The sequence below is a fragment of the Filicampus tigris genome, chromosome 2, assembly GCF_054856515.1.
Source record: "Filicampus tigris isolate MCC_2025a chromosome 2, RoL_Ftig_1.0, whole genome shotgun sequence".
In the NCBI taxonomy this organism is placed as follows: Eukaryota; Metazoa; Chordata; class Actinopteri; order Syngnathiformes; family Syngnathidae; genus Filicampus; species Filicampus tigris.
The window spans coordinates 11,766,202-11,790,541 of NC_141218.1; the positions used below are offsets into that span (position 1 = coordinate 11,766,202).

General features: G+C 39.6%; 3 protein-coding genes across 9 annotated transcripts in view; 1 reads left to right on the forward strand and 2 right to left on the reverse strand.

Annotated features, from left to right (window-relative positions):
- Positions 1-20,027, reverse strand: part of arl9 (ADP-ribosylation factor-like 9) — a 28,031-nt gene extending 8,004 nt beyond the window's left edge. For 6 of the 7 annotated variants that reach the window (XM_086054127.1, XM_086054160.1, XM_086054143.1 and 3 more), the window contains exons 1-4: positions 19,612-20,027; positions 18,611-18,791; positions 18,299-18,474; positions 14,365-16,637 (exon numbers count right to left, since the gene is read on the reverse strand). In XM_086054127.1, the coding sequence (XP_085910253.1) occupies positions 16,464-16,637; positions 18,299-18,474; positions 18,611-18,791; positions 19,612-19,887 (807 nt within the window). In that variant the 5' untranslated portion in view covers positions 19,888-20,027 and the 3' untranslated portion in view covers positions 14,365-16,463. The remainder of the gene's footprint in view (positions 1-14,364; positions 16,638-18,298; positions 18,475-18,610; positions 18,792-19,611) is intronic. The other variant, XM_086054170.1, reaches the window with a different exon arrangement.
- On the forward strand, positions 6,671-11,281 carry hopx (HOP homeobox). The gene is made up of 2 exons (XM_086054183.1): positions 6,671-6,929; positions 10,989-11,281. Exons 1-2 carry the CDS (start codon positions 6,798-6,800, stop codon positions 11,064-11,066), a joined length of 210 nt encoding a protein of 69 aa, XP_085910309.1. The 5' UTR covers positions 6,671-6,797; the 3' UTR covers positions 11,067-11,281.
- A 1,124-nt stretch (positions 20,028-21,151) lies between the features above and the next one.
- LOC147151397 (snRNA-activating protein complex subunit 1-like) lies at positions 21,152-23,356 on the reverse strand. Its single transcript, XM_086023267.1, has 2 exons — positions 22,694-23,356; positions 21,152-21,647 (listed from the first exon to the last, which is right to left on the reverse strand). The coding sequence occupies exons 1-2, from the start codon at positions 23,306-23,308 to the stop codon at positions 21,192-21,194; spliced, it is 1,071 nt and encodes a 356-aa protein (XP_085879393.1). The 5' UTR covers positions 23,309-23,356; the 3' UTR covers positions 21,152-21,191.
- Between the last annotated feature and the right edge of the window lie 984 nt (positions 23,357-24,340).

A 24,340-nucleotide genomic window follows, 5' to 3' on the forward strand; every position in this document is an offset into this window, starting at 1 on the left:
TAATATGTAGCAACTCAAAAACGGACATTTCTGCCTTTTTTTTTTTTTTTTTTTTTTGCAACGGCCGTTTTGCCCACAAAACGAGTCACTCATTATCCGTATTTGTCTCCTCTGGCACACTAAGTTGATTGGGGGTAGACAGTAAGCACTGATACTCCCCTTGGTTTTTTGTTCAGATTTTAAAACATGTAGATTTGTGTGGTAAAGCCCGACTCTTTTCACACATTAGCCAATCAGTGGTTGGCAAAAGAATAACTGCTCAAGCACAGTTCAGTTGTATTTAATTAATGCACAGTACATTTGCATTTAGTTTTGAGGAACTGTTTTGCTTTAAAATGTTTGTTTAGCTACATGTTCTTATTGAAATTGTGCGCAATACATGTTAAATGAATCCATATTTAAATTCACTTTTTTCTATACTGCATTTTGTTCTGCTAAGTTTTTTTAAGGCGGTACATGGTGGAAAAGGTTTGAGAAGCACTGCTTAAGATGCTCACTAAGCTGAAGTATTACAATATTTGCTAACATGACTTGAGGCATATTTTTTTCCAGGAAATTTTAGTTCAATTTCAAATGGGATGACTTGGGGCTTTCAATTTTACAGCTTGTTTCCCCAAAAATAAGTGGAGGGAATGTCGTGGCACATGGGGGGTGATGAGATCAGTCCGATGGAGTAAAACAAAACAAACAAAAAAAAACATTAAAAATGAGTTCCAGCACTCCCACTGGAAGTCCTCTGAGAAAATGTAGTCATACATTTTCCAGCCACTCAGAACAAGCGTTGAAGCTTGGCTTACACAAGTTACCTTGCGAGGGGGCCTTCCCCCTCCACCCTTTTTTTTGTTTTGTTTTTTGATGTGGAACATTTTTAATCCGCCCAAGTTTTGGAGGGTCTGGTCTTTGTACAGTGACTTTGTGAAAGCTTCCTCTGTTATGTTTTGGAATCTGGACTATATGCTCAGGAAGCCTTTGCTTCCTTCTCGGGCTGGTCCATACATCTTTAGAGCTTCCTCAGAGGACAAGTGAACATCCTGTGGCCCAAGAACAAAAATATTCTTTGAAAAATTTGCAAACAGGAAGTCCAAAATCTTCACTTCACTACTGCTGAAATGCTTTGCCTTAAAGTAGATATATGGTGCATAAAATAAATTAATAAATAAATAAAAAGTTGTAAAACAGTTCCCACGTATGATAATACGTATGTGAAATGTTTTCACCAAATTATAAAAATAAGGAGAAAAAAATATTACAATAAACTTTCCACCGCATTTCTTGTCTTGCTGAAATTAGCCTGTTTCGATATGGGACAAACCCTGACTAGAGATTTGTGGTAGCAAGTCAGAGTACAGGGACTAAAGTGAGCGCCCATAAGGACAAACTAATTTTCACTCGTGGAGGCAGCACTTCATACACGACATCCTTATTTTATATAACCTTTGTTTAACCAGGAAAAAAAACTGATTAAAAATCTCACAAGAGTGTCCTGGTCGATTTAATTGAGACACGACAACACTGGCCAGCAAATCTTTACTAAATTGTTTAAACACAAATGCAAGTAAACTTTTCTAGATTTTTTTTTTTTTTGCGCTGGTTCTTAATCTGCCATTGTTTTTGCCCTAGCACATCATGTTTTCATAATAATAATAATATAATATGTAATAAGTATTTTTTATGAATTAAGGGTTAAGTTCAACAACAGGTGGAATTTATTTCTGAAATGTCATCGCTATAAATTACAACACAATACACATGGTAAAATCTGTATTGTGCAAGCTTTTAGAAGTCAAACTTAAAAACAAAAACATCTCAGACCTGACAAAAAATATAAAGATTTTTTTTTTTTTAAATCCGCATCAAAAATATTTAGGGACGCATTAAAATTAGCTGTTAACCCGTGGTATTTAAGATTTCCAAAGTCACGGCACCCTTGTATTGTATATCCAAATCCATTCAAGTTTGTTGCTACTTCTGAGCACACATAAGATTCATCTCTGGAATCTGCTTCTTCACTCCCAGATGTTTTTCTTGCGCGAGTGGGAGGGTGGGCGACCTGGAACCGAGAAAAGGGAGGACCAGGATTTGGGCGTCATGCAATGTCCATATGCTATACACTCCTTCGTGGAACATAATGAGTCACCGGGGTGAGGACCAAAGTGGGGGTCGGAGGGGGGCGGGGGGGGGGGGGGCGGGGGGGGGCGGGGGGGGGCCCGGCGGCTTCCCCCACTTCCCACGGCAACCACAGACAGTCGCGCTCACATCAGATACATACTTTATGAGAGTAAATCTTCAATGAGCACATCCACTGTTTGTCTTGGATCGAGTAGTCGTTTCCTTCTGCTCGACAGCTGGCTGTTTAACATCAGCGTGCGCTAGCGTGACAAATGCATTGCGAATAGCCTTCATCTACTGGCTTCTGTTTGCCAGGTCAACTGGTATGCAAATTAGCAGTGTGTGGTTTGCGTGTTCTCAAGCATGACCAAAAAAAGTAGCGGTGGGAAAATAGTAAGTGCGCCACTGTAATTAATCATATTTTGAATACAAATATTTAACTCAATTAAGTTTGCTTTTCAAATACATTTTGCTGGACTAGATATGTGAACTTGAACAATGGAATTGAATCAAAAATTCAAAAGCTTTCAAAGCCTGTAGTGTACCGACCTACTTCTACTATATAAATAAACAGACAAACAAACAAAAAACTCTCGCAGGAGCGTAATAAAGCGCTTACATCATGTCGCTTGCAATCGCTGTGAGGAAATTGACACTTGTCCCGCCTGTAATTATGTGTGAAAACAAGCCATGCCTGAGATGATGTCTTGCTGCAGCGACGCACGGCGGGAGCATTGTGACTCAGTCTGTTGCCATGACAACCGCCTCACGAGTTGTTTTATTTTCCTCATGGAAAACAAACCATAATCCGGAGGATGCAATTCCTCTACAAATTGCGAATGTTGTGGTGCTGACGCTAAACTGAAATGCTACGGAACTGAATTGTGGAAATTTAGAATGTGCCAGTTGAAGTTGGAATGTGTTGAATTGGTGGAGAGATACGGATTGAGGATGATAATATGTCTCCATTTGGGAATTTTATTGTGAAAAATGAAATATTGTTACAAACAGTTCCATCTGTGTCCTGAATTTCCAAATACCAACACGAAACAATTCCATCAATAATTATTCATAATGTTGGTGGCTTAAGTATTACTCTTCAATTCAGGAAATATTCAAACTGAATTTGAGAGTGTTTCTAAACGTTTGACTGGTACTATATGCCCTGACTGAACTGAACAGTTAAAAGAGCGAAGTGCAACGTTTGATTTACATGGTAAAGCATTGCCAATTCCACCGCTAAAATGTGTGAGTGAATCACAGCAGATAAGAGGAACATAGTGGGGTCAATACACGCATCGTTTCTTATCTGCTATCGCGCTAACGAGCCAGGATGCCGCAGCTGTAAAAAAAACACAAAAAAACAAACAAATACTTTGTCCTAATGGGGTGAGGGCCTCAAATGTCATTCTTGGTCTTATGTTATAATGTGTTAATGTGTAACCAAAAAAAAGGGCACAAAAAGATTCATCGAATTGAATATTTTATTATTGTAAATGGCATATTGCTTGACTTGTATTCAATTTTTTTTTTTTTTTTTAACATTACAACATTAGCATTATAATATTTGGTTTGTGATGACGTTTAATAACATTTGTTGATCCATATTATACTACTTATACTAATTTATAAAAAGATTTATGATCACCATAAAAATAATCAGATGCCAGGTTTTCAAACTTTGAACTTTGTTGGAGTGCCATGGTAATCGAAAATAATCAATTGCAGTTGCAGTGTAACAATTAATAAGATATTGAATGTTATTTATTGGCATTAACAGTACATAGTTGTTTTTTTCCGCAGTAGAAAATGAATTGGGATGTTGCTTTTCCCACATTCCTGAAGGGAATTGAAAAAATAACAAAAAAACAAAAAAACACCAGCAAATCTCCTGGGGTGGTGGTTGTTGTTCCCAAATGAAGTGAGTGTACATTGCAGGAAGTGAAAGGTCACGACCTGTGTTATTTTTACTCAAGCAGGCCCATCATGTGCACTCTCTGTTGTGGACTCTCGCACGGGTTCTTATCGTCACGTTTGGCTTGTTCCACTTTTGGGTTCGTCAGCAACACCGACTGGTCGCCGTCTGTCTTTTGTGTGTGTGTGTGTGTGTGTGTGTGTGTGTGTGTGTGCTCGGCGCAAAGGCTCAAATTAACAATTGGACTGGTTTATGATTTTGATATTAGAGCTCAAAACAATAATTGGACTGGTTTAAGATTTTGATATTATTCTATACTGATACATTAATAAATTTTTCTGAACTCAAAGTAGAAAATATACCATGGAACAAATGTATTCTGTTTAATCACTTTTAGTGTAATTTTATTGCATTTTCCACTTTTTTTGCTTTAATTTTTATATTTTTAGATATTTTCCTTCAATGCAATTTATTTGAATTGCTTTTATTCAGGTATTCACTTTTTGTATCATTCTCACCTATATTTTAATTATTTTAATCAATATTTTACTTGATTTTTCCTTTTTATTTCAGTATTTTTATTTAGTAATTTTTTTTAGTATTTTATTCTACATTGGATTTCACCCATTTGATCTAGTTTTAGTCATGTATTCACTTTTATCATCCATCCATCCATTATCTGTACCGCTTCTCCTCACAAGGGTCGCGGGGCGTGCTGGAGCCTATCCCAGCTGTCTTCGGGCAGGAGGCGGGGGACACCCTGAATTGGTTGCCAGCCAATCGCAGGGCACACAGAGACAAACATCCGCACTCACAATCACACCTAGGGGCAATTTAGAGTATCCAATCAACTTACCATGCATGTTTTTGGAATGTGGGAGGAAACCGGAGTACCCGGAGAAAACCCACGCAGGCACGGGGAGAACATGCAAACTCCACACAGGGAGGCCGGAGCCGGGATCGAACCCACGACCTCTGAACTGTGAGGCGGACGTGCTAACCAGTCGACCACCGTGCCGCCTCACTTTTATCATTTTCATTTTATTTTCCCTTTTATTTTTCTTCATTTATTTACGTGGATATATTTTTGTTAATTTTATCCCATTCATTTGTTTCCACTTGATTTGAATTATTTTCAGATTTTATTTAATGTTTCACCTGAGTTTCATTCATTAAAATTTTTTCAAAAATCACTAAAATAAGTAAAAACAACTACATATAAATATTTTTTTCATTATTTTTACATTTTAATTATTTTATGTATTCGCTTTTACTTTTAATATATTTCAGTGTATTTCACCATAATATTTTAGCATAATTTTCACATTATTAGTCAACTACTAATACAATTTATGTTCTAGAGCTGTAATTGGAAAATTGCATCGCTTCATTAATACTGTCTCAGTTGTGTAACTTTATTTCGATATTAGCTCAGTGGCTAAAGGATAATGCTAAAGACAACCACCCTGCATGTTACTCATTTTATGACAATTTAACATCACAAATGTTATCTAACATAAATTTACTGTTGAAGCGAAGCGCTTCATTTACTAAAAGCGTGAAGAGCAGATCGCCTTTCTTATCACCTCAGTAACACTTTCCAACCGTTTTCCTCAGTATTGTACAATGTTTGACTGTCATAACTGACAGCTTATCAGCACCTATATCCTGTGTCGCCATGGTGACCAATAGTATATGTATGATTGACTAGCACGTGTGCCACAATAAAATCATTTTGTGAGTGAAATCAGGAAGTTATGCATTTAGTTTTATAGTCAAACCCGAGTGACCAGATGTCCTCTTTTAAGGCCCTTTAAAAATCCTTATGTTCAGTCTGCATGTATTATTTCTCTAAATCATGATATTATTTCTTTTGTCGCTAAATGGCAAATCTCGATTGTCATAGGTCAAGCCATAGGTCAAGTCGTTACGAAGTAATTTGTCATTGGTTGGTCTACATGCAGAGCCCTTAAATGGCATACCTGTCAATTTATACGTTTTCCCCGTATTTTATATGTTTGTTTTTTTTATCATTTCAAATTGTGTACGCCGTATAACAATTTTTGTACGAAAAAAAAAAGTAAACATTTTTTTTAAAAATCGTTTTTTTCGTCTTGCCCATTTCGGCTCTAATCCGGATCGTCTCGGACACTGCGGTAGCAGACGACAACGTTATTTGGTAAATAAAATAAACTTGTTTATACAAATTATCTTTGTTCTTATTCTACATATAGTCTGTCTTGCTGTGAGTAAATAGATCCCGCATTGTGTTTGTAAGGTTTATTATCGCTTAATAAGGGGAATTGCAATCATTAATAAGAGGGGCAATTGGCTGAGGTTGAGAGGTAGGAAATGGTCACTTACATTACTTATTCTTCCTTGGTTAGTCTAAATGACAGTCCGTACATGTAGCACCGTTGACTGGTTGAATTCAATTCAAACGAGTTGATTGCAGTCACTTTAAAAATACTGTATAACTCTGAATCATTGCGCGTTTTTCATTTCCAGTCAAATGATTTCACTTGTGACATCACTGCATTGCAACCACAGGCTGTCCAAAGAAATTACATCACGAGCCGGGCTAATGGAGTTCGTGACGTCAGAGCTCCGCCTCCACCGGAGGAGCGCTGCGACCTCCGGGACTCTGGCTCGGCGGACGCCTGCGGGGTGCCCTCACACGCCGACGGCGAGTCGTCCGAGAACACGCAGCGAGCCCGCGCTCCGTACAGTCCGCAGCTTCCCGCCTTCCTCCAGTCCAGGCTGAACCGACGACATGGAGTGCATGAAGCTGTCCGACTACCAAGCCAAAGTTTTGGAGGAGAATTTTAAAACGTGCAAGTATCCCGACTCGACGACGCTCACGCTGGTTGCCGCCGAGTGCGGACTCACGGAGGAGGAGACGCAGGTGAGTCCTGCCCCGATCACTCGGATGCATGCATGTTCAATCATACATTACAATTCCACTATGTCGATTACTACATTTATAAAATATTTTGTTTTATGACAATCGTGTAATATTCACATTGTCAATATATTTCACAAGTGACTGGCAAATATCCCTGTCTAATCTTGACTAGCACTTGAATTTGAGTTATTAAAATTTGTTGATAAAGACGTTTGTTTTTTTAATCATAAGTTAATTTTACTGTATTTTACGTTTGATTTTATGAATTGTAGACCATATAATTGATAATGTTAGAAAGCATGGCAGCTTTAAAGCACATTTCATACACAAGGCAACGCAATGTTCTTCATACAAGCAACGACAACACCTAAAAACACTTACAGTTTACAATAGATATGATAATACATGTTTTTCTATACAACTATTATATTGTTTTATGTGAAATGTATTTTTATGTCATCATAAGATTAGATTACCCCACTATTTCACCATGACTAACATTGAATTTGATCTTAAAAATATGATACATTGGTACTTTATATAATTCTACACACTTGAATTAAATAATGAAAATAGAAAATATCCCTTTAACCATAAGCATTTATTCCATTTTGCAATTATGCATCCTATGCAGTATTTGTTTCAGATATCCAAATAAGAGGTGGCCACTCCCCTTCCTCTATTTATAAAAGTACACTGCATGATGAAATATTTTGGTTTATAGTGTGGCACTACAAACCTACACGCTATATATGAGATACAGTGTAGTGAAGTATGTACTGTATGTGCAGTATCAGGACATATTGAGCAACCATTTGGCTCCTGTGAGCGCTCTTGTGGTCAGTTTTGGAATTGAGTTTGGGTTCAAAAAGTTGCACTGGAATGAAATAATTCTAGTCAGCAAGTATGAAACAGAAAACCAACGAGGAGTATTGATAACATAGACAGCAGATTTGTTTGGATTTCAAAGCTATTTTCACACAGGAAAAAAAAAACAGTCAGAATCACAAAGCCTATAGGTGGGGTGAAACAACACACAAAAATGTTTTAAATAACATTTAACACCTCAGGAGGTGTAAACCCTCTTAACAGTGTCCTTCCTGCAAATGTACCAGAGTGTTGCGGGCACATCCACACTCGCCATCATCATTTTCCTCCCATGTAAATAATCAAGTTTACATATAAGCAAAGTTGTGCTGGATGGTCAATATCTGCTTTTTCACTTTCACGTTGTTTCTAAAAACACTTTCTACCTTCTGCAAAGTGTTCGTCTTTGCCAACAAACCAGTTAGTCCAGGTTTGACAGTATTTACCAGCATGAATCTGCAGCGTAAACAAACCTGATCAAACAGACCGACACTTCACACTATTAGCAGAAATTGTCATGACATGGGCATGAACTGAAAATCATCCAAGCTGCAAAACTCAAATGAGTTGAGGAATAAATGGTTTCAATTTATTTGGGGAGAATTTCCAAAGTACATCGGAACATGAATTCTGCTCTGTTCCGGCACATTTTTGTGGAGAATGACTTCTTAACGTCTTGTAGGTTATCCACCTCTCTCCACCAGCCATTACATTTCTGCATTTGAAAAGTAATATTAAAGGCCAACACATCAGCAGCACCTTTTGGACAATGCTAGCATGAACAGTCGATGTAGCAATTGCAGCTAGAAGTAGCTGGTCAAATTTAAGGTACCGTATTTTTCGGACCATTAGGCATTATTGGGTATTATTAGGCGCAATATCAATGAACGGGGCTATTTTAAAACATTTTCATACATACATAAGGCGCATCTGGTCTATCAATATCTTGGAGCACTGTGTCATTATTTTTGGCTAACGCTATCTTGGTTGACAATTCAACAGCTGTAAACAAGTCAACGCACTCAACATTATCCAACCTTTTTTGCTGGGTCCCGGCTGCTATTGGAATGTGGCTGTGTCATTCACCTCTTCGTGTTTGTTGAATTCACATTTTTCGTGTTTTTCATGTTTTTGCTAAACATTCTAATGTGACTTGGGCAACTACGCCTATTATAGGCCAGCGATATACAAAGCTTTCATGTCAAGTGTTGCCTTCAGGGACAAGTTTAAAACATGTTTCCACACACAACTGAGTGATGTCTAGCTACCTAGCTTATTCTCCCTTTGTGTGTGACTGCATGTTTTTGTCAACGTGCGTGACCTACTATTGTAAAAAGGCGCACATGGTGTGCGCACGCACACATCAGGTGTTTACAAGTGCCGCTACTCATTGTGTGCGAGAGGGCTCGGTGCGGTCTGGGCGGGGTGCAAGGTTCACATGTGGCACCTGATCAAAAGACTTGACTTCATTTCCTCTCGTTTTTTTTTGGATTTGTCAAAGCCCTTGGGGGAAGGTTCAACTCCACAAACACACACACAGTAACATATACACAGTAACACATAGCCTATACACAGTAAGAAACAAGGCTGTGCGCCACTCCCCGTTTCACATAAACAGCGTTTACAATGTGCCGCGGCCTATGTGCACCGCATGTTTGAGCCCCTTTTTGTTTGGAGTGGATGCTGTAAAAGCAGTCAACTTTGTCTCGGTTATGAAACAGCGAGAGGCTTGGAAACATAAAAAAAAATGACAAAAAAACTACCAGAGGAAAAAGATACTCTGAATAACTTTTGCTGAATTTGAATTTAATAATAATTTACTTCTACTTGTGGTATTTATATACGTACGTATAGACAATGGGTACGGAAAGTATTCAGACCCCTTGAAATTTTTCACTTTGTGTCATTGCAGACATTTGCCAAAATCAAAAAATCATTTTGTTTCTCATTAATGTACTCAGCACCCCATCTTGACAGACGTGTGTCATATGTAAGAAATGTAGAAACGCAAATTTATAAAAAAAAAAAAGAAAACTAAAATATCATATGGTCATAAGTATTCAAACCCTGTGTTCAGTATTGAGTAGAAGGACTCTTTTGCGCTAGTACAGCCATGAGTCTTCTTGGACATGATGCAACAAGTTTTTCACACCTGGATTTGGGGATCCCCTGCCATTTTTCCTTGCAGATCCTCTCCAGTTCTGTCAGGTCGGATGGTGAACGTTGGTGGACAGCCATTTTCAGGTCTCTCCAGAGATGCTTAATCGGGTCTAGGTCAGGGTTTTCTCCAGACATACCGCTTGGAATTAACGCCAAAAAGTTTACATTTTGGTCTCATCAGACCAGAGAATCTTATTTCTCATAGTCTGGGATAGTCCTTCATGTGTTTTTTTTGGCAACGTCTATGCGGTCTTTCATGTGTCTGAGGAGAGGCTTCCGTCGGACCACTCTGCCATAAAGCCCCCGACTTGTGGAGGGCTCCAGTGATGACAGTTGACTTTGGGGAACTTTCTCCCATCTCCTACTGCATCTCTGGAGCTCAGCCACAGTGATCTTTGGGTTCTTCTTTACCTCTCTCACCAAGGCACTTCTCCCACGATTGCTCAGTTTGGCTGGGCGGCCAATGAAAATATGAAGGTCGCTGCAAAGGGTCTGAATACTTATGACCATATTCAGTTTTTCTTTTTTCATAAATTTGCAAAAATGTCTACATTTCTGTTTTTTTTCTGTCAAGATGGGGTGCTGACTTTGGCAAATGGCTGTAATGACACAGAAAGTGAAAAATTTCAAAGGGTCTGAATATTTTCCGTACCCACTGTAGATGCTACTTTAGTCTTGGAACAAAACTCAAAACCCATTTAGCCATCAGCCAACTGGCTCAGAAGCTACGAAGAATGAGACCAACTGACTTGGCACTTTGTCCTTACATAAGCAATTAAGTTCAGTGAACAAAAAGGACTTAGGACCCACAGATGCAGTCCTTACTATGTGGTGCATGTTTACAAAAGCCGCTGTTTTGTTTAAAACCCTTTTTGAAGGAATCACAAGTGCACCTGTTCTCAGGACTATTCATGCTGGGTCTGTTACATCATCACTTCTCCTCTTTCAGGTTCTGCTGAGGCTTTTGTGGCCAAAAGGGGGAAAAAAAACAATTGTTTTAACACCTCCTTCCTTCTCCTGTGTTCCCTCCAGAAATGGTTCGAGCTGCGCATGTCTCAGTGGCGCCAGGCTGAGGGTCTCCCAGCTGAACTGGGCTCTGTGTTGGATTGAGACCCACCCCCAACCCATCATTCCAGCCCCCCCACCCCCAACTCCTTAATGGACCTTTCTCCTGGAACTTCCTCTTCCTCCTGCATTTTTATTTTATGTATGCAGCCGTTTGAACTTAGGGAATGTGAAAATGATTGTGTGCTGTTGACTATATAACCAATGCGTTTACAAGAAAAGACAGAATATTGTTAATAAATTAAATGTTAAAATGGCAAGCCTGGCCTTTGTGTCGTGTTTTGGTAGCTTTCCAACAGCAATGGGAATAAACAATGTACAAATACTTTGTTACTGCACTTTTCAGGTATTTGTACTTTATAGGCTCATTAATTTTTTTCAAGTTGTGGTAGGTACTTAAGAAGAAATAGCGGGCAACGGTGCTGTCGATTTTTCAGATATCGATACTTTAATTTATTTTCCTGACCACTTTTTACTTTTACTCCCTACATTTGAAAACAGATATCTGTGCTTTCTACTTCTGATTCTGTCAAAATAAGTGTGTTGCTTTTTTCCTGTAACTTAAATACAAATACTTTGTTAAGGTCCTTAAAAATGTTTACTTTTGTACTGTATATTTCAGAGTCTGAACTTTTTTACTTTTACTTAGGTAAAGAAGATGAATCAGTACTTTATCATCAACTTTCTTTTACACAAGCATTTGTACTTCTACTTAAGTACAGAGTTGTGAGTACTTTTTCCACCTCTGGCTTTTTAACAGTTCCTCTGACGTATTAATTGTCGCTTGGCGGGCCCTCAGTCTAGGGCCCACAAGACGGACAGAAATGTTTTACCATTCCATTGTCCGCCTGTCTGTACAAAGGATGTGAGCTCATAGTCGTGCGCTAGCTTTGGCCCACTCTCTCTCAGCGTACTGTTGATAAACAAAATGTACAACAATGAGCCCTCTTGAGCGTCTTTGGCAGCTGCTCTGCTGTTCTGAAGCCACTGGTAGGTTTTTAAAAACAATAATTCAGCCATCAATGAGACAAGGTGTATGGCAATTCAAATACTGAACAATGAACAAGTATGCACTTTACACCAGAGGTCATTAAAAATGCCTAAAGGGGGCAATAATGTCCGTAATTTTATCAGTCATATCCAGATCTCTAATTTGTACAAGGGATTGACATTGTACTGTACATATGTACTCATAAATATGGTATGATACTATGACACCGATACCACCTGACGTATGTACGTGAAAAAGAACTGTCCCTTCAAAACAGAGCAATTTCAATCAGAATTTTACAAGCTACAGAGGCACCTGGGAACTGTTTGAAAAATTGCATGCTTTATGTTGGAGTTTCTTAAGTGAGTGCAAAGGAAGGAGGGTGAGATGGAGGTTGAGGTTTCCTGCTGAGAGTGCATGCAGTGAGAAAGTGCCTGTACAACCTGCTTGGCTGAAACCACCCAACATGTACTTCTGGTATGCTGCTCATCAAGTGTGTGTTAAATTGCAGCATTGTGCTTATGTCACAAACATGCACCGAGTTGATTTCAAAATGAAGAAAACACGAGATCATAGCTACACAATAGAGAAACACACACAATGCCACATGAGTGTGTCACACCCTCAAAGTTAGCATATTTGGAATTGTTTTTTTTTTTTTTTTTTTCAAAACAGGATAAAAGCCCAATTTAAAACTGGTCAGTCTTGTCCTTCATTGTGTAAAGACTATCAAAGCATACAATTACTTTTTTTATTTTATTTTTTACTTGGAATGACACAGCGTAGAGTCTAAATGGTTTCAACATTGTGTCGTAGTAGTTGGTACAAAGTGTGTCGCAATTGTGAAAGAGATGACGCAAAATGGTGAATGCCATGTAAAAAAGCCACTGACGGTCAACTCGAGTCATGTGGGTGAGTTAACAGTGCATTTCTTAGTTGAGACTGTGGTTGATAATATTTTTAATTAAATAGCTTGAAATAAAATTATAATATTCTTGTATATAATTTTACTAAATGTGTGTGTTTTTTTTTAATGAAATAAAAATAATAAATAAATCTGGTAATGTATTACAGTAATTGTTCTTGAACATTTCAATTTGTGTCCTACAGGCTACAAGACTCAAACTACTGTAAGATAATTGTCAGTAAAGTATGTTATTGTTGAAAATATATTCAAAGAAGTTTCCCCACCTAAACAAATGAAACTTATATGGGAGCATTTTTTAAATGATACATTTTTGCCCATGTGACTAATTCCACCAAATAAGTAAAGCAAAATGACTTCTCACGAAATGCCCAGAGTGAGCATGTTGTGATGTTTCGCAGCACCAAATGCAAACAGAATGCAAATGGTGCCTTGTTTTTGTTTGTTGCTAAGCAGAGCGAATGGTGCTGTCAGGAATTTGTCACTTGGATGCTGTTTTTTTTTTTTTTTTTTTGTATCCTTGACTTCTACGGACTCTCTATCTTGTTTTTTAGGAGGACGCACTTTCTTGTTTACACGCACAAACAAAACCCAACTTGACCTAATTTGTTTACAGTCATATACAACATATACCAAAGCCTTATCACATCGGTATCAAAAAAGTACGATGAAGTGACATCTTGAATATTCTAAGATCTATGTGTTGGGGAGGAGCCAGATTTTGCCTGGGTAGTAAGCAGAGGTTACAATTAATCTTCAGAAATGTCTGCTGCAGCTGCTTTGGCTCATAATTTCACCAAACTAGGACTATACAAAACATCAAACTCAGTGGCGTCCGTTACAACGGCTCAGAAGAACATCACTAACCGTCCATTACCGCCAGTTCGACCGGCAGGCAAATGGCGACGTTCCACTGTGAGTGGATTATTTCCGTGCGTGATTGAAAGCCACATTGTCTTATCGTAGCGTAGCCGTCAACCATCATGCTAATAAATGACATTACGTCGTGTTTAATTACAGTGAGGAAGGATCGGTCCCAGGAGCCGTGCTGCCTGTGTGGGCTCCTGATCCAATTACCACGGCGAGCTAGTGTGCTTTTAATGTGACAGGCTGACAGGGGGGGAGCAAGCGATGGCCAAAATAAAAGCGCAGAAATGGAGTTCACGCCCAGTTGTTTGTGTAAAACTGTTAAATAATCTAAAAAAATATTAAGGAACATGTTTGTCCCCCGAAGGTGACTAGAAACGCCCCTGGGGCAGTAGTCTCTAAACAGAAAAATTGAAGAAAAAAAAAGGATTACATTTATCCTATTGGCCTTAAAAAAGAAAGGAGAAAAAAATGTTTAATTTTTGTCTTTAAATAGTTAAGATAGTCAGGAGGGTTATCGATAGGTATCTTTCTGTAGTTGCATACTGCATGTCACCTACCTTTTTTTTTTTTTTTGTTTGTTTTGTCTTCTGCTCATCTAATGGGGCCACTGGCACTAGTCCACCAACCTCCTGCTGCAGGCTGCACTTACTAACCTTCACTATGTCAATTTGGCACATTCAAAGCTTTGTCTGTGCACTTCTAAGTCAATTTAGCCTCTCCCCTTCATGTACGAGTCATATCCAGCAAAGACACAAACGCTAAAGGCACTGAACATTTACAGTATTGTTATGAAGTACAGTCAGCAGCAGAGAGGACCAGGAGTCCATTTATTATATAAAATTTAAGATTATTTGATCAGCAGCTTTAAGTAGAGTACACGCCTAGTGATTAATTGCGGCACAGCGTATTAGAGTGGAGGTCACTTGGTAAGAATATATATATATATATTGAACCTGTTTGATCCTTGCAATAAATCATAAGACAATGTAAATATTGCCGAACAAATATTTAAAGTTAAGCGCATGACACATCAAGTTCTCACTTTACCTCGTTTTTCCAAACACAAACGCGCAAGTGGAAGAAGTTGGGAAGGAGCCATGCTTATCTGCCTTTGTTGCCATGGCGACGCAAGCGCATAGCATCCACAGACGTGAAACTTGAGTCATGCTCTTCATGGCTCACCTGACTTAATTCTACAGAAGGACGTCAAATAAATAATAAAATACAATCAAAACCAGAAAATTAATTACACAACGGTCTTTAATTTTAAATGGTAAAAAAAAAAAAAAAAAGAAAAGAAGAAAATCTGTTTCAACAAATGTCATTTGACACACTTGTTTGTTTTTTGGGATATAAGAAAAGAGATGAAACAGTTGAGCTTTGTTTTCATCCCCAAAAAAACATACCAAAGTACTACAAAAGTAATATTAGAGTCACACAGAAAAGATAATAAGTTACAAGACGAAATTAAAGACATGCTTTTGGCTGGCAACCAATTCAGGGTGTACTCCGCCTACTAACCGAAGACAGCTGGAATAGGCTCCAACACACTCGCGAGGATAAGCGGTTTGGATAATGGATGGACGAAAATAAAGATGTAATTTTTTTTGACATGCTGAATAATCTAAAAAATATAATTTTTTTTTTTTTTAAATATTACCTTTTTTTTTTTAAAGATGACTTATATATGCCACATTTTTTTTGTCCTGTAACTCTATAACATTGAACTGGAATAATTACGTTATTCTCGGAAATAAAATCTACAATTTTCTGTCTTGAAAATCTAAGTTGAAAGTTCAAGTTGAAAATGAAAAGGCTACATAGACTTTAAGAAATTTTAAGTAAAGAATATTGACATTTATTTGTGTAACTTAATGTCAATAATTTATCAAGTAGCAATTCACACACAGTATTGTCTCCCTCATTTAAGAACAGAAAAAAAACATTCAATAGTTTGTGTGACCATTTCCTGAAAATCTTTCATTGAATTTTGGCGACGCCTAGTGGTTGAAAGGTGTCATGCTGCAAGTTGAAATGGAACGTGAGGAGTATCAGAGCCACACTCATTAGGTAAAAAAATTGTAATACATGAGTACAAAAGTAACAACGTTTACAGAATGATATTATGAGGGGAAAGTCATGCAACTTGCAAAAATGTCCTAATGATACAAGAATAAAGTCAGACTAATACTTTTTCCTCAACTCTTGACTTTTTCCCCATGCTATGTTATGACTTTATCCTTGTAACATTAAGAATGTTACTTTACACACAATGTTCCCCCACCCCCAAAAATGGACTTGCAACATTACAACTTTAATTGGTTAAAATAACCTTTTCCTCGCATTACAACTGCGTATTTTAAGGAAAAACTCCTAATCGTCACGTTACCTGTATAAATGGGTTACAAAAAATACTTATATTTTAGTGAGAAAAATGTAACCACAAAAGTCACAATATTAAATAAAAGCTGTAATTTTACCCATAAAAGTGTGGTCCAAAAATTAATTGAAAACATCTTTGGTTAAGTTTCAACTTTGTTTCAGTCGCGCTGGTTTAGCGGACACCAGTGAACAAGGTGCAATGAGAACAAGAGAACAATAACGATCACCGGCGGTCGTAAAGGCGTGGAAAAAGAAGATCTGGAGTTGCTAACATTTACTTGCCGCTGGCCATCTGAATGATGAGGTCTCGGGCGTCCCGCACGCCTGAGCCAACTTCCGCTTCGCCCTTCTTGACGCACGTGCCGATGAGGAACATCTTGCGCTCTCCCAACTCGGAAAGCTCCAGAGCGTCATGCAAATCGGTTATGCTGCATGCGCCCGGAAGGTCCTGCAAGACAGCACTTGTTACTTTGCCTTTTACAGGAAAAACGTCATTTTTTTTAACTTATTATGATTCTCCATTATTTACTGAAAAACTTGCATATTCATTGTTTTTGTTCTCATCTATAAGATGCCAACAAGATGGCGACCAAGGCCTGTCTAAATAGGAATTTGCCAAGGAAGTACAGCGCTTATCTTGACTTTCTGGTTTACAGTGAACCACCCCTATTATCCGGGATTGCATTCCAGAATCTTTGTTGTACGTTTCAATATGTCAAAAAAAATCTGCAGATTTTTGCTGATCTTAAAAGAGCCAATATCACCGATTAAATTGGCCAGCCATTTAAAGGCCTAGATAGACCAATCCGACAACAGTGACAGACGCTTACCCCCTGTGGCGTCGGGCCTGCTGTCGGCACGTCAAGATGGAAAAATACACCGCAACGACAGACAGTGACACTAACCATTAAAGTACCTTCTGCGCACGCAAGAGATGTAATACCCTTCCATACCATGCGGCAGTACTCATTAGTTGTCATTGTTAGAAAAATCCAACCGGAAAGCTATTGGCCGGGGGCGGACTATAAAAACGTAAACAATACATTCAGCTATATTCTTCACTCACGATGAACTCCCACGCAAAGTAAACCCTCACGTTCTTGACACGGTATTGTGAAATACTTAAATTGTCAACCCTCGCTCTTGTACTTGTAAGAAGATTAAGTCAGCGTAGGCGTGCTTACTGTTTATCCGCATTTGTCACTTCCCCTTAGTGCTCCGAGCGCTGATTTGCTAGCTAACAGCCCATCAGTGACCAAATGTCACGACTCGCGACGCAGATTCAACATGCGTAAACGCCCACCAGACGCTTCCTGACGGGTTCCGACACTACGACGGTGGTGTGGTCACTACACTAATCAGACGGCGCATTCAGACGCCACGACGCTTCAGGACCTCCGACGTCGGTTTGGTCTATCCAGGCCTTAATTGGTCGGTTTATAATCATGTTCAAAGATGTACATTAAAAAAAAGGAACCTACAGCTGTAGCTTTCTGTACACGTAAAAAGCAGGATTAAAGTGGATTTCACATTAGATAATTTTCAGCGAAAAACAAGGCTGATCTTGAAATACTTCCTGTTTTCGTTCTTTGAGATAGTGTCAAACAATAATGTGACACCCTCTTGTGGTCGGCAGTGGAATAACACTTAAATATTTCTAATTCCAGTGAGAGCGCACTAGTGGGTTTGACTGTTTGCTTAATAAACAAAAATGAAAGTACCGTACTTAGACTGTGTGACTTTCCTTATCCACATACAAGGGCATTACTGTATCTTAATTGCTCAATTTTTTGTGTTATATCTGAAGCTCGCTCGTAATGCAAATGTTTGCTTGGAACACAAAGAAAAAAAGACAAAAAATGCTCTGGAAAAATCCATCAGCCGGGGCACTCGTACATCAAGTTACCACTGTATGAATATGCAACCTCTGATAACCAAAAATGTATCTAATCTGCAGAGTCTATTACATTTAGATCCATTAGTTCCATTTTGGATAGACTTTCTTCAAGTTTCTTACTGGCTAAAATCACGGCACCTTTTCCTATTGTTTAATCTGGGCTGAGGGACAAGAAGCTTTTTGTCGCTCTTGAGTGTTTCTGTCATCCTCACCTGCTTGTTGGCCAGGACCATTAGAGGCAAGCAGGGGTCATCGTTGAGCAGCTCGTGCAGCTGCGCCTTGGCTACGCCAAAGAGCTGCGGCGCTGACGAGTCCACCACAAATACCAGCAGCAGAGCCTTGGACATGTACCTTGGCCAGTAAGGCCTCAGCTCCGCCTTGCCGCCGACTGATGACATACACAAGGCGAAGCAGTTGAGTGACAAGCTAGTTACAATTTCTGGCTGTCGTCTCCTTAACCTTAAGCATTTAAGAACTATTCAAAAAGAACATCAGACACATGACTGCTTCATAAATGGACTTACTCTCAAGGAATTCAATGTGCATATCTTCTCTGTTAATGGAGACTGCGTTGAAGCCCTGCGTCGGCTCGATGTCCACATCCAGGCTTCCGATGGCTAAACAGTACAGCAGACTGGATTTACCGGCTCCATCTAAACCCAGAACCAGCACCTGGGTCCCCCCTGGCTTCACCGACGATGACTGCTAGACACAAAAGCACAATGCAGATTAAAAGTGAAGGTTGACACTGACATATGGACAACTTTCTGGGTGTTCAATACTCAAGACTCAAGAGAAATTGCTGGATGTTCAAGAGCTAACATAAGAATTTCATATTTGATTGAAGGCTGTATCAAGTATTTACATGTTATCAACGGGTGTTTCATACCACTTTTTACAGAACAATACTAGTACGAGTATTCACTCAGAGTACGCACCAATATTGAGTACCAATAGATTCCATTAGTACTTTTGATCTACAGTATATTTAATTTAACACAAAATCAAAATATTTTGAACAGACCTTTCTTTGTGAAGCTGATGATTCACTAACGTGTCAGAGCAGCAATATAGTGCCAACAACTGCCGAGAAGGACTTAATGTCCTACTTTTTTTTTTCCTGCCTGAAGTATCAGTTGTTGGTATCGGCAGCCTCCATGAAACTCGAATCCTACTGGTACTCGCCTAACCCTAATTAACACCACTGACATGTTTAATTTTTTTAACAACTTGCATTCGCAGTTACCATTATGCAGTGCCTCGAGTTAAAGTTGATTAAATGGAATGCTTCTATGCTCGCCAATCAACCGATGGAGGCCGCCTCAAATGAGACTTTTTTTTTCCTTCTCAACTGTGGCCAGAATGCTTGGAAAGTGTCATAAGCAACTTTGATGGTAGATTTAATTCTAAATAAATTTGAACTGCATAACTAACTACATCATGTTAAAGTCGTGTGTGACCCTCCGGTGCTTTGAAACATCACCAGAGTGTGTATGAAAGTGTTACCGCCAGAGGTGACGCATACCTCGGATACTTTCTGTGCTCTCCCGGCGGAGCAAACAGTCTCAGCGCAGGTAACGACGACGGTTTCCTCGGCGTCTTGAGCACTCTCCTCCACCTCCTCTTTCTTCGGCTTTTGTCCGGCGGGCCTTCGCCTCTCCCGGCCGCTCTCGCCCTTGTCTCCCGGGCGACTTTCACCGGACTCCTTGGAGAAGAAAGCGTAGTTCCAGACGACATAGGCCAGTCCCCCAGCCAGAGCCACAGAGACACCGATGACGCCAGCTTCCCTCAAGCCTAACATGGCGCTCACTCAAACGAAAATGGATAAATTGTTTAAATAAACATTTCTGTTTAACTTAAAATGAACCTTCTCGACTCGCTCTCTTTTTCATCAACAAGTGGATTACTAGACCGGAAGCGCGGGAGGAACTTCTTCACCTTACTTCCGGCCTTTAGTCTTCTGTTGATGTAGTTCTTCAGTCTGGCCGACAGAGGACAGAAAAGACAAAATACCGGCGCTGCATTGAAAATATTTAAAGAAATTCGTAATGTTAAAAAGACAAATGCCTGGATTTTCTGCGGTTCTAACTAATTGCAGATTATACTAGACAGACTAATTGCTGGAATTCTTTCAGCCTAGGTGCGGCCGAGTCGGTGAAAGACTCTCCATTGAATTTTGGGTCGTTGTCATTTGATTTGTGAGGATTATTTTGATTTCAAATTGTTTTGAAATGCCGTTTGACTACTATAACAATCTGCCCGCGGAGGCAAATGTGCGATTTTTATCATACTCGAGAACGAGCCTAAGAAGTGCTCACCACAAAGCACTGCGGTCTTACTGTTCAAAACCCGAGACACAGACTTGTCACAGAGATTCTGTCAGATAACTAGGATCCAGGATGTCTAATTTCCTTTTTAATTGCTTGTTTGTTTTTTCTCGGTTACAACGGCCCTCCAAAACAAATCGTAATGCGTAACTACAATGTGGCCTACAACTAAAATTAATTTGACACCCAGGGTCTATTATCAATTCGTAATTTTCCTAGTTACTGCACTGCTTCCATTATTGTACCAATCACTTTTCAGCTCCTGTGTGTTGCCATGGCAATTGAATCTGCCCAGGGCCTTCAAATGAGCAGATGTGGCCAATGAAAGTTAATCTACACTTGCGATTGGACTGTTTCGTTAGCCAGATTTTACATTTGCCTTAGAAACTACTTCTGCATTTTACATGTCAAAGCTTTCTTTTCGGGACAATAAGGTTGGGGTGGGTAGGTCAGAGCAAAATCTCTTCTTGCCAACATCGAGCAAAACACATCTGTAATGATCTGCACAAATTAATAATGATAATCAGAATCTGATGAGTATACTGCATTTCTATTTTTATTACTGATTTTGAACTACTCCCAATGTATGAGGCATAGGCGCATACTGTTGCATTTCAGTATGATATTGGCGGTTTCTATAACTGCAACAACAGAATTAAGAGGTGGATTAGGATGTGTAAATCAATACATTGCAGGCAGAACACTCAAAAACACAATTGTATTTCGTAACCCCCCCCCCCAAAAAAAAAAAAAAAACAAATAAGTGCACATAACCCTTCTATTGATTGTTGCGCCCCTGCCGGGTCTTCCACCTAAATGGCACCCTCTCTTGCTCCGGGGCGCTCAGGAGCCACGTCTGCAATGCGGATTTCTCCGTGTTTTTCCCAAGAGTCTTCCATGTGCGGGCCCTCAGCGACAGGGACTTGTCCGTCTTGTCGGAATCCTCACGCTCAGGCGCCGAGCTGGATGAATCTACCGCCGCAGCCGTCGCCACCTCCTGGTGGTTCCCCTCAGACTTGGAGCCCCACTGGCTTTGCCCATAGCCCCTCTTCTTGATGGAGGCCAGCAAGGTGGCCCGACTGCGGCAGGCCGCCTGCTCAGTGGGCTCGGCCTCATCATCATGTGTGTCTTTTGTTTGGTTGAAATTCTTCTGCTGCCATGTGAGGAACTCACTCAAAGTTTCTTTAAGGCGCGAAGTGAAGTCTGCATGGGTCACGGTGGCCTGGAGGCGGACCTATGGCCAAGAACAAATAAAATTAGAACACTGTGCCATTTTAAAGCTCATTGGTTAACCATATTTCTGCAAACAGTGGCCAAACTGTTAAAAAAAAAAAAAAAAAACGATGCTTGTGTGGCAAACGCTTTCTGAAACGTCCATTAACTACCCAGGCTAAACTTAGCTCCTCCCTGACATGCAAAGATGTTTAGTCTCTCAGTCAACATGTGTCACTTCAACAGCTTTCCTTGACACCACACACACACACACACACACACACACACACACACACACACACACACACTACAACTCTCAGGGCTTTGGCGCCATCATGTGGCATCAGAAAAATAATGCAAATGGGATAAATGATACTAAGTTTTGTTTGTTGTTTTTCTTTTTTAATTTTCTCCTACCGAGGTTAATAGTTTTTGGATTTTTCATTATAGTTTATATTTCGTTTTGACTTTTGTTTTTATTATGTTGATTTTAATTAGTTTTAAGAGCAGGATTGATCGTTTTTATTTTTTAAATATATTTTTGTTTAGTGTTACTTTTTTATATATGGAGTACAATATATTTTTTTAAAAAGCCCAAGTATTGTGTGAAAAAGTAAATTACAATCCTCACACAACTAACCTCACTACTGCAGCTACTGATGTGCAGTAATACAAAAATAAATACATGCAAAAGGCCTGAAAGGTGTATGATACTAATTGACAAAAAGGAAAACGAAGAAAATGTTTTGGTAGTTAGAATGTAAGATGTAGTTTCAGTTAGTTTTTGTGTTGTTTTAAAGCATTTTAATTTTATTTCGTTGACTAAAATGTTTTGTTTTAGGTTTAGTGATTTTAATTTTGCTTGACCTTTGCCTACTTCTTTTGAACATGGAAACTGTGCCCAATGTAATTTATTGATACAATTTTTCTTCATCTTTTTGTGTGTGTATATGTTCGAATAAAACAATAACATAAATTATTTCAAACCCTGGCCTGAGAATTTAAATTTCCGCATCTCTGTGTTGCACTGTACTTCTCGGCCACGGTAGTGGCAGCAGCTGTACGGACCTCCACCAGCTGGTTCTTGATCTTGTGGTATTGGTCCTGGACGTTGGCGACCTCCTCCAGGTAGTCATCGGTGAGCAGCTCCGGCACTGCAGTGGCCCTGGCCAGCATCCCGGCGCACACCTTGTGCTCTTTGGCCTTCTTGGGCCGCTGGAACACGAGCAAATGCGGCATGGCGGTGTAGTCCATCGCCTTAGCGGAGACCAGCTTCCGGTAGACGTAAACCACATCCAGGTGTCTGCTGGCGATGGAGTCCCGCAATAACTTCTGCACGTCGTCCCAGTCCCGGAGAGACAGGCGTATCCGCACCGGAGGGGCAGCGAGCTGCGTGTTGTAGAAGGCGTACATCAAGTATAGACCGCCGACCCGCACCTGGTAGCAGTAAGGCGGCAGGAAGTACTTAACGGCCGTGGCCATGGCCACCCGGCAAAAGCCCCTCATCTCGCTCATGCTGGGGATGCCCAGGAAGACGTCCGCAAAGCGGGCGTCCCTCCACAGGGCCATAAAGCGCTCCAGGCGGACCGAGTCGATGTGCTGGAAGCGGCCGAGGAGAGCTTCAACGTCCTCGGTCAGAGGCTCGTAGAGGGTGTCAGCGTATTTGGGAGGCATGCGAGGCATCCTGAACCAAATTGTGTGCAGGTGAGCGTGTCCAAGCGAGGCGTTATGGTGACTTTTAAGCAATTTCAGCAATGGGCGTGGCCCAATTACGACAACATCAACCGATTTTTGACCGATTAAAATGTGGATGAAGTTCTCGGGCCAACCGTGAAAATAAAAAAGAGGGTACTAATAGACTAAAGATATATATATTTTTTTTGGGGGGGGGGTTGAGCGGGGGGATGTGTGTGGGGGTTTGGGGGGTGTGTGTATTATTTTTTTTTAAGAAAAAAATTTTGTATACTTGGAAAATTTAGATTAAGATGAATGTAATATGGGCGTAAGGTGGTACAATTTCCAAGAAAAAGTTTATATTTTTAAAAAAAGTAATATTACATGAATAAAGTTGTATATTTTTTCTAGATTTTTTGGGGGGTTTCAAGATTAAAATTAGTATTTCGGTGGGAAAGAAAATGCCTAATTTCAAGATTAAAGTCATCACAAGAACAAAGCTGTAGAGATAAAAATAGTGTATTTTGATATGATATTCAAGTAACACGGCAAAAATAGTTGTATGAAGAAAGTTATATCCATTCAACAGTAAAAATATTTCAAGATTAGTTGCTGTACTAGGTTTTTCTAGAAAAAAAAAATATCACAGCTATCTGAGGAAAGTCCTTTATTTACCCGATATTTTTTTATATTTTAGAGAAAAAATGTTTAAATATCAATATTAGAATGAATGTGTGTATTTTTGAGAATTATACATTTTTAAGAGATTGTAAATTTTTGGGAGCAGCAGTACCCCCCATTGCAAAGTCAGCAAAGGCTCAATTACCGGATGTCTCTACTGATTATCTTGTGTGACATAACCTGTGGTGTAGGGGTGTGTTGACAAGTCCCCCCCCTTAATCTGATCGGAAAACAACCACGGTTGACAATCGGAAATGTGTAACCTGTTCAATGTATATTATGGCAAATCCTTGTGTGTCAGATCAACACTGTTGGGCATAGCCACAAAATAATTGTGACATGAAAAGTAACTTGTTAAGA

Bases quoted from the DNA above. Each gene is read 5' to 3' on its own strand.
- hopx (XM_086054183.1), top strand. From the start codon at position 6,798: ATGGAGTGCATGAAGCTGTCCGACTACCAAGCCAAAGTTTTGGAGGAG. The intron at 6,930-10,988 runs GTGAGTCCTGCC...TGTTCCCTCCAG, and splicing joins TCACGGAGGAGGAGACGCAG to AAATGGTTCGAGCTGCGCAT.
- LOC147151397 (XM_086023267.1), bottom strand. From the start codon at position 23,308: ATGCCTCGCATGCCTCCCAAATACGCTGACACCCTCTACGAGCCTCTG. The intron at 21,648-22,693 runs GTCCGTACAGCT...TCTTGGCCATAG, and splicing joins TCAAGAACCAGCTGGTGGAG to GTCCGCCTCCAGGCCACCGT.